A 13043-nucleotide genomic window follows, 5' to 3' on the forward strand; every position below is an offset into this window, starting at 1 on the left:
TTGAGCTCTCCTCGTACATTTAAATAATGAAATGTTCACTCCATTTGCAATAGTTAGCCATCACCTCTCCGCTTGCAGGCACCTCAAGACTCACTGACTGTTTGCTTGAAGTGAATCAACCACAAGCAGAGAGGTAGAAGAGACATTACGACAAGTAGGCCATTCCTAGAACCAGAGTGCCAAAGGTGCAATTCACAACATTTTATATAGATCAACTTGTGCTACATCTGAGAAACTTATAATTTCTGCATATGTAAAGTATGTATGATTCAGAAAAATACTTAACATGTTTTATGGGGAGGATACATGGGGGTGCTATGGGATACTGAACATTCACTTTCATTAATGTAACTGTAACTTGTTTAGGACCTGTTTGAGGCTCATGCTACAAATGCCCATCTCGGACATTTTAAGCTTCCTTTTCAGATCTTTTCTCCTGAGAAGAGAACACTGCTACACTGTACAATTTGCAGTACATCGTCTTCTTTTGTTAAGACTTCTATTTTCGAACATTCCATAAATGTGTGCTTTACCTTTGCTTGTTGAGCATGCTCCAACACAGCTCGCCAAGGAACCTTCAACTTAATATGTGATTCACAGGTTTTTTTTTCTTTTGTTAATAACAACTCCAGACTTTGATTGTGTGAGCAGATTCTCTTTAACAACTAGATGCTTGTAGGGAGGGACGGCAATCACTGGATACATATTTTTAATGAAAAATAAATATTCATGTAGGAAAAATATAAAATCTGATAGATTTCCTAATTTTACAAACGGGCACTGTATGCAGTGTGGAAAATGCAGACATGGGGTTTGCAAACAGACTGAAGTAATCAATGGAGGTGAATAATACAAGTAAAGGCGAGTAAACTACAGATAACATACACAATAAAGGCAAGCACGAGTAGGTCTTAATGTTTATAAATCACAATCTTGTAAATTACGACCAGACATACATAGATCATGCATGCCACAGCTGCTGAATTCCTTCCTTACATTAATTGGTCCCAATAATCACGCTTATAACACACGTACAACAGAAAAAGCGCACTAGATAATAAGTAGAACCAATGAGAGATCTGAGGTTTAACACAAACAAGAGATATAGGAGAGTAGCAGTTTCCCTCCTAAAGGACCCGTGGTGGGCACTGTGCGTGCCACAGAACTAAAGGGGAAATGTAAATCCAGGAAGGAGCAGCAGCTCAGATAACCAAGTCCTTTTTTACCATTTTAGTGGTAGTTTTCTAATTGGCCACAGGATGGCGATACCGTACTGAGAATGATTTTTTGTTGTTTTCGTTTTCATGCCCTGGGAATTCGTACACTACAGATAGATCAACAAGAGTTTGCTGAGAGAGGTCAGACCTGCAGTACTTTGGAAGAATGCTCTGCGGAAATAAAGCTTGCCCCCGATTATAAGTGTGGCGGAAATTTCAGACCATCTGTGCATACCTTTGTTTAGTTGTATATTGATACGCAGAACAGCACATAGATAGCTAAATCCATCGCTAGGTGTTCCCCTGTTTGAGGGAACGCACTGAAATGCGAGGCGGTCACCGCAAACAAGGGAGATGGTGCGATCTCTCTCTCAGGGGCTTCGTTATGACAGCCCTGCGTCACTTTTGCACCACCACATAAAGTGGTATGTGAGTGACGCAGGGCTCTCATAGATTCATGAAGCCAAGCAGAGCCACCCTGCGTCGCTTTGAGTGGCCTCATCATAAATCAAGAGTGAGGCAATGCAGCGCTTTGCGCTGCGCGGCCTTACTCTGTGCCGGGGAGGCGTTCTATGGGCATGAGTTTTCCCATGCAACACCCATGGAATTTGACACTGGTCCAGATTTATAAAGTCGTGTAAACCTGGGGAAGCATTGTGTCCTTAATCCACCTGAAGGGAGGAGTAACGAGTAGAAATATGTTAATTTATCCTAATTTTGTCCTCTTTCCATGTGTGGTTAATTCTGCAGCACACACAGAGAGCGGAAAATGCCTTGTAGTATTTTTTTAGTGCAAGAAGCTGCCTCTTCCTGCACAAAAACAATCCTGCCTGCAACGGAGGTGCAAGGGTGCCTATGTTGGCACTGGGCTGCCAAAACGGCACCAGCGCAGGCAAGAATGCAGCGATTTTCTTAAATATAGTGCTTTCCTGCCCATTCACTGTGGCATAGGCCAGCGCAGGAAGGTGCCCTGCTGCTCTGCCCTATGCCAAAATGCCATAAATTAGGCCCTCAGTGCACGGTTCAGCAGCTGGCAGAGTCGCTCTTTAGAGCTAGATTAAATTTTGAGGTATCGTGACATAGGTTTAGTGGCACCAGACCCCTTTTCCAATAGTAAGCACTACTGCCGCCCTTCTTCTCTGGGTCGCGCTCACTATGGCTGTCTAGCCCACTTCTCCCCAGCCATGGGGCATCATGCAGTCACTCCAGAAGCACAGAAAATATGCAATGGGCCCTGGTGCAAGCAAGGCAATGGCAACTTTCACTATTGGTATAGTAAAATATAGCAAGTGTCAGGGTTCAATGGGTCCCTTAGGGCTTTGAGTCACCGTGCCACTTTTACTTCCCATTTTCTCTCCCCTGTTATCTCCCAGCCCTGTTCTCTATTTCTACTTATATCTCTGTCCCATCCTCTTTTTTCCTCTGCCACTCATTCACCCCCATGGAACGCATCATAGTGTTTACCTGGTGTATGGAAGAGGCCATGAAAGGTCAACCTCACTCTTCCCCTGGTAGTGGGCACCACCAGTCTCTCTGTCTTCTGCCAGTGGTAACCGCAAATCCCCAATCCATACCACCCTCCCCCACAGTCACCCTCAGGGTTAGATTGGTAAGGCAGGCACTTGGGCATGCGAGTTCCAGCGGTGGGCTGCTTTTTTGGTGAGTGTGAGGGCCGATTTGGGATGTCTGTGCTATTTGGATGCCGCCCACTGGGGGCCTGAGTGGCCTTTCTGGCGGCAGATATGCCTCTATTACCTTCCTTTGACAAATGGGTGGGCGGAGGTTTCACTCCCTTTCCCTCACTGGGCCAGCTTATTAATGTATGCAGATTGGGCAGGGGGGACCTGAGCAGAAGTGGCCCCACTATTCAGTGCAGAAAGAGTGTCGGCAGCAATTGCCTTTCTTTTATCTAAGTGGAAGTTAAGAACACATGCCTCTTTCAGAGACCCACCTCTTCTTTTCCTAAAATTTCACTGAAGCAGTTTTTTGCGGAAAGGCAATCCGCAAATGTGGGCCACTTGTTTTTTTGCGTGCCTGGGCCTATTTCGTGTTCTAATCCAACCCTGGTGACCATGGCTATTTCATCACAAGTTTATCTCTACTGGCAACAGACACCACGGGGCAAATTTACAATGAATTCAACTCACAGCATCACCCAAAGTGGTTGCGCTGCGTGAAAGGGAGATGACACAACTACCAGAGCCATATCTAGTAAGAAGTGGTGCTGTTTTTCTCTCACCTTGCACTGATGCACTGATGCACTTTAGATTGCCTTTCACCGAGGGTGTGGTCATGATGTCTAGCATTGGTATCCTTCCAGTAGAAAAAACTAAGCTTAGTTAAAAGGTTGTCTAACTTTGAATGCTTGCTGTACATTTTGGCCCACATGAAAACTTCTGAGACAAAAATATGTTTTTCACACTTACGCCTGCTACTAGTGGGTGTAATATTTCCTCCCTCATACTTGATGGTGGGCACCCCATGCGTCCATCTCTGTCTTGGCAGTGAGCACCACAGGTCTTCCTCCTACCCACTCATGATTAGTAGCTCAATTCAATTTCTCATTAAGTGTTAACCACCACGCCTCATTTCTTCCCAGAAAGGGCCGCCAGGTCTTACTCTCTCAGTAGGGGGCACGAGATATACCCCTTGCTGTATCTAGTAGCGGGTACAACAGTTCTCTATCCGCTTCCATTCTCTGGGAATAGTAACGTTCTCCCTTTCCTCTGGAAGTGGGCAGTACTGGTCTTCCTCTGTTCCCTGCTAGTGGGAACCACAGGCGGCTCTTATTGTGGCATGTGGTGAGCGTCTTATCTCTGTCTTGAGTCAGGGCCCTGACAGGGCTCTCTTCCAATGTCATGGGCAAGCATCTAACACCAGTGCTTAATTTGTGCTAGTGGCTTCCGGTGCTCAGCACCGGCACCTAATTGTCAACACCGGCACATATGACAGCTGCCACATGGTGGTGCTGTTTGTGTCATTGAGAGATGAGCTGGACAACAATTATGTATTCATTTAATATACATTGAAAAATCAATATTTCCAGCGGGCAAGCCATTCTTATAGCATTAGAGCGCTTCAGAGCATTCTGAATTTTCACACTGATAGCAGTGTGATGGTAAGTGGCTGTGTGGGTACTATCACTGGCAGCGCTGGCAGTGGCAATCGGTGATGTGAGCTGCAGGGGCCTCCTGACAAGGGCCCTGGCACTTATTGTTTCACAAATTAGGCACTGTTACCACATAGCATTTGTTGAGGCACTTTCATCTCCAAGGGCATGTTGGCCATAATACCAGATTGTATTTGTGCTATCCTACTTAATTAAACAATTTTCATCGACCTGAGGAGAATGAACAGCAGAGTGAACCCGCCGGGATTTGAACCTATGACAATGGGATCAAACACAGGTCCATGAGGCGGATGCAATAGTAGACAGATTCACAGACCCGGGCAGGTAGAAGGAAACATCACAGCGGAGTAGCAGACATGACTCCGCACAGATGGGCTGAGCAGATGAGGCAGAACCAGTCACTTACCAGACCGGATATGTGACTGACTCTGCCCCAGGCCTGCTCACTCTTCGCTCAGACACCGACCTCTCACCAGACCGCCCCATCACACACAGAAAGTAAGTCTCTGCCATTCAGCATCACACATCGCAATGAACCCTCACAGAAGCTGCAGCCGGGGTAGATGGTAAAAGTTCCCCTCTTCGATGTTGCTGATCCCAGAACGCACAAAGGATCTGTAAGAAAGGAAACAAAATAGAGAAGAGATGAAGTCAAGATCTGCAGAATATCACCACATGGCTGCAATTTAAATATCTCTCAATTGCAAAGTTCAATGTAGAACGCCTACTGGCCTACTTTTTGCATTTTCATAATTCAATTTGTACATGCCATTATATATAGAATTATAGATGTGCACCCATGAATAACGGGGTTCTGGGTGACATCAAATAGACAATGGGAGTGAAGCTTGAGTTGTCTTTCTTTGTTGTTGCAGTTTTATATAGCGCAAACTCGACCCGGAGGTATCAGAGCGCTTTACATGAGCACCAGTTGCATTACAGGCGGACACCTTCATTTGTTAAGGGAGAGAGGGCACAGGGAGATAATGTGATTTTCCCGGAATCACAGGATGTTTGAGCCTCCCGAAAGACATAAACCTGGTTCCCCGGCTTCAAAGTCTGCTGTTATGATGTCACTCTGAACCCTGAGGTTAAAAACATCCCCATTTTATGCAAAGCATATGCCACAAAAAAGAAGAAAAACACAGTGCTACCCAAACCAAACAATTGCAATAACATTGGTAAATAAAAAAAATTAGCAACAGTATACAATTTCTATATAACAGTACTGTGCTTCCTCGCAGGCAGGTGTACTCAGAATAGACATGGAAAACATTTTTAGCATGAGTGCGTTTCACAAGAAAATATTCTTATTGGTTTAAAAAACAAGTGAAATCGGCTTAACATCGCTAAACCTGAAGACATAGTTTAAACACACAAGAATCACTGAAACAAAAATAAAAGTAATGATAAAGAATGGAAAGAAAAAGGCATTGGCAAAGTAAAGTATTGGTGCACCATCCCTGGAACTGAAAAGCACTTATTTTTAGAAGGTGTGAACAAGGCAAAAAAAGGTCACTCACAGTGCAAGTGAGTTAGCTGCCACGCCGACTCTTCCGTGCTGTATGATGTGGAGGGTGGATGCAAAATGTGAATGACAGCTGAACCAACCTGTTGTAATCTTCACCTGTATTTTTTGTTTATTACATATATTTATAGTTATGATCCCTCTCATTTCACCCCTCCTCTTCCCTTGCCCTTGGTATGTCCCTACCTCAGAATGTTGGTGAGAAGCTCACCATAGAACGTTGACAGACTCAGCTGTTGGTGCCTGAGGATGAGAGTTGAATAAACTGCAATCTTCTACTTCAAGTGTCAGCAGTTATTCTTAACAATTTGGCGATGTTGCTGCGCTGGGGGCAGTGTCTGATCCTCCCCCTGTTTCTCCTGCACTAACTTTATGCCAGTGAAGTCTCCCTCGATCTGAATGGAAGCTTCATATTCATCATACTGAAGTCTCTGAAGCAAGCAGTCACTGGACAGTTCACCGTGTGAGTTATTTCCATTTTTGCTGCTCCTTTCAACAGTACGCTCCTCCTTCTATGCCTGTTACCCGTTTCCTTCTGTTGTCTCTGTGGTGCCTTCACTGCTTGGGAGGCCGTTACAGAGACAAAAGACCTTTCCTCATGGTTCCTGACATATGTTAATGATTCTGTGAGGCATCGGGTTCCTACAGGTGCCCACTGTGGTAATGATGGATGTTCGTCATCGCATTGAAGTTCCCTATCACTATTGTGGAATTATTGTCAACCTCTTTAAGGCGCGCTCACTTTATTTATTTATTTATTTATTTATAGAGCGCATCATTTATCCCGAGGGATGTCACGGCACTGAGGATTACAGTAGTCGGTGGGATCCATGGGTTGGTCAAATGTAGGGAATTATTATCTGGGGAAGAGATGTGTTTTGAGTTTCTTTCTGAAGATGTTGTAGTTATTGGTTAGTCTGAGTTCCACTGGGAGTTTGTTCCATTCCGTGCCGCCAGGTAGGAGAAGGTACGTCCTCCTGCCTTGGTCTTTTTTATTTTCTTTATTTTTGCAAGGGTGAGGTGTTGTGATCTTAGTGGTCTAGCGGGGGAGTAGAAGTGTATTCTGTTCTGAATAATCGATGGGCCCGTGTTGTTGAGTGATCTATGGGCATGTCCGATGAGTTTGAAGCAGGCTCTTTGGCGCATGGGCAGCCAGTGAAGTTGTTTTAGGTATTATTTGGCAGAGCTGTATTTGCCTTTATTGCATACTAGCTTGGCTGCAGCATTCTGCACTACCTGCAGTCGTTGAAATAGGTAGTCTGGCATGCCCATGTGACTGATTTCCTGCTTTCCAGGGGGACCCATGGGAAGAGCCTTCTCAGAAGTTTCAGAGTGGCAAAGCTTTTCCCGCACAGGGTTCGGATGTGGGTCTGCATGGATAGTGTATCATCAATCGTGATGCCTAGGTTTTTATCCGAGTGCTTGGGTGCCGGTGCGTCTCCCAATGTGGCGGGCCACCATGATTTATCCCATATGTGTTTGGCTTCACCGAAGAGTAGAATCTCGGTTTTGTCTGCATTTAGCTTGAGGCAGTGATTTGCCATCCAAGCGGCCATTTCTGTTAGGCAGTTGTTAAGTCTGAATTTGCTGTCTTCATGCCCTTTCCCTAGTGTGATTGTGAGTTGCGTGTCGTCCGCATAGGAACATACCCCCAGACCCCATCTTGTTCTAATTTGTGCCAAAGGTGATACATAGGCATTGAACAATATGGGGCTGAGGGATGCTCCCTGCGGGACCGCGCATTTGAGTTGCTTGGGCTTGGATAGGAAGGCTCCCAGTTGTACCGTCTGTGTTCTGTCACGTAAGAAAGAGCCAATCCAATCAAGGGCTTTCCCGTTTACCCCTTTTCCTTTCAGATTTTCTAGTAGGAGGTGGTGGGTGACCGTGTCGAACGCTGCCGACAGGTCTAGCAGGATCAGGGCCACAGCTTTGCCCTGGTCCAGGGAGTTTCCAATGCTGTCTGTGACAGCCAGTAATGTGGCCTCTTTATTGTTGGTGGCTCTGAATCCTGTTTGGGTTGGGTCCAATAGGTTGTTGTCCTCTAAATATTTAGACAGCTGTTTGTTAATTAGTTTCTCCAGCACTTTGGAGAGATAGGGGAGTTGGGAAATAGGTCTGTAGTTGACTGGGTTTGTTACGTTCGAGCCTGCTGTTTTTAACAGCTTGTTTCCATATCTCTGGGAAGACAGCTGTTTCTAACGATTTGTTGAAAAGCTGCACGATTGCCGGGGTTAAGATAGGTATGAGCTGTCTGAAGATAAAATGTGGGCAAAGGTCAAGGGGTGAGCCATATTTGATTCCTAGCATGGTGCTGGCAACTTCTTCTTCTGTTATTGGGGTGAAGCTATTTAGGTTGGCAGGGTTTTTGGGAGAGGAGGTGGGTTCTTCCGTACTGGTGTTTACGTTAAATGTGACATATATTTCCTCTATTTTATCTGTGAAATAGTTGCTAATCATTTTGCAGTTCCCAATTGAGGGGTGTAGTGTTTGAGGCAGGCAACTCGGTCTGCACAGTTCATTAATGATTTTATATAATTCTTTGGTGGAGTTACCGCTCTCGGTTATTCTTTGTGCATAGTGTGTTTTTTTTGCATTTTTTTATGGCTAGGTAGTACGTTCTGAGCTCGGCTTTGTAGGTAAGTTTGTCGGAGTCTGAGCGGGACATTCGCCAGTTATGCTTGATTGGCAGTTTCTTTTTAGGGCTTTGATTTCTGGGGGTATACCATTTTTGTGAGATGGTTCTTTTAGTTGTTTTACATTTGATTTTAGGAGTACATATGTCCAGAGTATTGGTAATCTCTTTTTCGAGGTTTAGGGCGCTAGTATTAGTACAGGGAATGCCAGGGGGGTCAAGAGTGGTGTTTGTAGGCCAGTGGGATTTGAAGACTTCTGGGGTGACACGTTTCCAGGGTCTGTAGAATTCTGGCATTGGTAGAGATGGTCTCACGGGTAGTGTGGGTTGGGCAAATGAGAAGGAGATTAAAGAGTGATCTGTCCATGTTGCTGGTTTAATCTCCTCGATCAGGGTGGTGTCTATGTTGGTGAACAGTAGGTGCAGTTTGTGGCCTGCACTGTGTGTGGGGCCTTGAATCCACTGTTTGAGCTGGAGGATTGCATGTCGTTATTTAAGTGTGTGGCCGCTTGATTGTCGGATTTTTCGAAGTGGATATTGAAGTCTCCAATTATCATGAAGTTTTTGTATTTGAGGCAGGCGGGGAAGATTTGTGTGAGTACCCTTGCACTAAAATCTGCATGATGGCCTGGGGGGTTGTAAACCACCGCTCCTCCTAGTAGAGTGTGACTGTTTTTGCATACTTGAAAAGCTAGTAGTTCATGTTCATTATACGGAGCAGTTGATATGGGGAGACAGTTGAGGTTGTCCTTAAATATTATGGCAAGTCCCCCTCCTCTTTTCCCTTGTCTATCCTGACGTATGGTATTGTATCTTGGAGGAGGGTAGTGGAAATGTCGGGGCAGTTATTGTTGCTCAGCCAAGTTTCGGTAATGAAAATTAGGTCAGGATTAGTTTAGTTAATAATATCCCAGATCTCTAGTGAGTGTTTTGGTACTGATCTAGCATTGAAATATAAGCATTTGATTCTTGAGTCGTTATTCCCTATGTAGTGTGCGAGGTCTAGGGTCGGTAAGCTACTCCATTTGCATTTCCGACAAATGAATGGTCATTCTGTAAGTTCGGGTGAGGCCCTGATACAGTCCACATGGCTGTGTTGGGTGTAAGTGTTTAGGTCGGTTAGGGTTGTTCTGGGGTAAGTTAAAATATTACTGGGATATGTTCTAGTAGGAGCAGGGGTCTTGGCCACTGGTCCCGGTCGGCTGCAGACGGGCGCAGACGGGCTTGCCTTGGGCGCGCCAGCAGTGCGCACGCTGACACATTGAGTTTTATGGCGTTGTGAGGCTTAGAGACAGCTCCGCCCTCTCCGCAGCCGGAAACGCCCTGCGCGTTCTAGTGCCCGGTCTCCACGCCCTCCACACAAACAGCGATCAGCGATCAGCTGCGGGGACCGAGGCGGGAGCCAAATGAAGTGTGGGTTGGCAGGTACAATTGTTTAAAAAGGTACATGTGCAAAATAGGCAATTTGTAAACAGATTTTACTTTTAAAAATCGCTACTGGTTTTCTTTCCTTAAAATATCGCAACAGCGCTTTTTACCCCCAGTGAATAATTGATGAGGTCAGGCAGCCGCCTACTCACCGCAATCCTCTGAGGAAATGCTGGTTCTTTGGCTTTAGTAGTGAGCGAGGCTCAGAGACAGCTCCGCCCTCTCCGCTGCCGGAAACACCCTGCGCGTTCTAGTGCCCGGTCTCCACGCCCTCCACACAAACAGCGATCAGCGATCAGCTGCGGGTACCGAGGCAGGAGCCAAATGAAGTGTGGGTTGGCAGGTACAATTGTTTAAAAAGGTACATGTGCCAAATAGGCAATTTGTAAACAGATTTTACTTTTAAAAATCGCTACTGGTTTTCTTTCCTTAAAATATCGCAACAGCGCTTTTTACCCCTAGTGAATATTTGGTGAGGTCAGGCAGCCGCCTACTCACCGCAATCCTCTGAGGAAATGCTGGCTCTTTGGCTTTAGTAGTAAGCGAGGCTCAGAGACAGCTCCGCCCTCTCCGCTGAAGGAAATGCCCTGCGCGTTCTAGTGCCCGGTCTCCAGGCCCTCCACACAAACAGCGATCAGCGATCAGCTGCGGGTACCGAGGCAGGAGCCAAATGAAGTGTGGGTTGGCAGGTACAATTGTTTAAAAAGGTACATGTGCAAAATAGGCAATTTGTAAACAGATTTTACTTTTAAAAATCGCTACTGGTTTTCTTTCCTTAAAATATCGCAACAGCGCTTTTTACCCCCAGTGAATAATTGATGAGGTCAGGCAACCGCCTACTCACCGCAATCCTCTGAGGAAATGCTGGTTCTTTGGCTTTAGTAGTGAGCGAGGCTCAGAGACAGCTCCGCCCTCTCCGCTGCCGGAAACGCCCTGCGGGTTCTAGTGCCCGGTCTCCATGCCCTCCACACAAACAGCGATCAGCGATCAGCTGCGGGTACCGAGGCAGGAGCCAAATGAAGTGTGGGTTGGCAGGTACAATTGTTTAAAAAGGTACATGTGCCAAATAGGCAATTTGTAAACAGATTTTACTTTTAAAAATCAGTACTGGTTTTCTTTCCTTAAAATATCGCAACAGCGCTTTTTACCCCTAGTGAATATTTGGTGAGGTCAGGCAGCCGCCTACTCACCGCAATCCTCTGAGGAAATGCTGGCTCTTTGGCTTTAGTAGTGAGCGAGGCTCAGAGACAGCTCCGGCCTCTCCGCAGCCGGAAACGCCCTGCGCGTTCTAGTGCCCGGTCTCCATGCCCTCCACACAAACAGCGATCAGCGATCAGCTGCGGGTACCGAGGCAGGAGCCAAATGAAGTGTGGGTTGGCAGGTACAATTGTTTAAAAAGGTACATGTGCCAAATAGGCAATTTGTAAACAGATTTTACTTTTAAAAATCAGTACTGGTTTTCTTTCCTTAAAATATCGCAACAGCGCTTTTTACCCCTAGTGAATATTTGGTGAGGTCAGGCAGCCGCCTACTCACCGCAATCCTCTGAGGAAATGCTGGCTCTTTGGCTTTAGTAGTAAGCGAGGCTCAGAGACAGCTCCGCCCTCTCCGCTGAAGGAAACGCCCTGCGCGTTCTAGTGCCCGGTCTCCAGGCCCTCCACACAAACAGCGATTAGCTGCGGGGACCGAGGCGGGAGCCAAATGAAGTGTGGGTTGGCAGGTACAATTGTTTAAAAAGGTACATGTGCAAAATAGGCAATTTGTAAACAGATTTTACTTTTAAAAATCGCTACTGGTTTTCTTTCCTTAAAATATCGCAACAGCGCTTTTTACCCCCAGTGAATATTTGGTAAGGTCAGGCAGCCGCCTACTCACCGCAATCCTCTGAGGAAATGCTGGCTCTTTGGCTTTAGTAGTAAGCGAGGCTCAGAGACAGCTCCGCCCTCTCCGCTGAAGGAAACGCCCTGCGCGTTCTAGTGCCCGGTCTCCAGGCCCTCCACACAAACAGCGATCAGCGATCAGCTGCGGGTACCGAGGCAGGAGCCAAATGAAGTGTGGGTTGGCAGGTACAATTGTTTAAAAAGGTACATGTGCAAAATAGGCAATTTGTAAACAGATTTTACTTTTAAAAATCGCTACTGGTTTTCTTTCCTTAAAATATCGCAACAGCGCTTTTTACCCCCAGTGAATAATTGATGAGGTCAGGCAGCCGCCTACTCACCGCAATCCTCTGACGAAATGCTGGTTCTTTGGCTTTAGTAGTGAGCGAGGCTCAGAGACAGCTCCGCCCTCTCCGCTGCCGGAAACGCCCTGCGCGTTCTAGTGCCCGGTCTCCATGCCCTCCACACAAACAGCGATCAGTGATCAGCTGCGGGTACCGAGGCAGGAGCCAAATGAAGTGTGGGTTGGCAGGTACAATTGTTTAAAAAGGTACATGTGCCAAATAGGCAATTTGTAAACAGATTTTACTTTTAAAAATCAGTACTGGTTTTCTTTCCTTAAAATATCGCAACAGCGCTTTTTACCCCTAGTGAATATTTGGTGAGGTCAGGCAGCCGCCTACTCACCGCAATCCTCTGAGGAAATGCTGGCTCTTTGGCTTTAGTAGTGAGCGAGGCTCAGAGACAGCTCCGGCCTCTCCGCAGCCGGAAACGCCCTGCGCGTTCTAGTGCCCGGTCTCCACGCCCTCCACACAAACAGCGATCAGCGATCAGCTGCGGGTACCGAGGCAGGAGCCAAATGAAGTGTGGGTTGGCAGGTACAATTGTTTAAAAAGGTACATGTGCAAAATAGGCAATTTGTAAACAGATTTTACTTTTAAAAATCGCTACTGGTTTTCTTTCCTTAAAATATTGCAACAGCGCTTTTTACCCCCAGTGAATAATTGATGAGGTCAGGCAGCCGCCTACTCTCCGCAATCCTCTGAGGAAATGCTGGTTCTTTGGCTTTAGTAGTGAGCGAGGCTCAGAGACAGCTCCGCCCTCTCCGCTGCCGGAAACGCCCTGCGCGTTCTAGTGCCCGGTCTCCATGCCCTCCACACAAACAGCGATCAGCGATCAGCTGCGGGTACCGAGGCAGGAGCCAAATGAAGTGTGGGTTGGCAGGTAC

At 46.4% G+C, this 13043-nt stretch overlaps 1 protein-coding gene across 1 annotated transcript in view; it reads right to left on the reverse strand.

Moving 5' to 3' along the window:
• Positions 1 to 13043, reverse strand: part of LOC144770665 (leucine-rich glioma-inactivated protein 1-like) — a 124650-nt gene that overhangs the window by 51986 nt on the left and 59621 nt on the right. Inside the window, exon 2 of the mRNA XM_078655380.1 lies at positions 4891 to 4962. Within this exon, the coding sequence (XP_078511506.1) occupies positions 4891 to 4962 (72 nt within the window). The remainder of the gene's footprint in view (positions 1 to 4890; positions 4963 to 13043) is intronic.

The sequence above is a fragment of the Lissotriton helveticus genome, chromosome 7, assembly GCF_964261635.1.
Source record: "Lissotriton helveticus chromosome 7, aLisHel1.1, whole genome shotgun sequence".
NCBI classification, from domain to species: domain Eukaryota; kingdom Metazoa; phylum Chordata; class Amphibia; order Caudata; family Salamandridae; genus Lissotriton; species Lissotriton helveticus.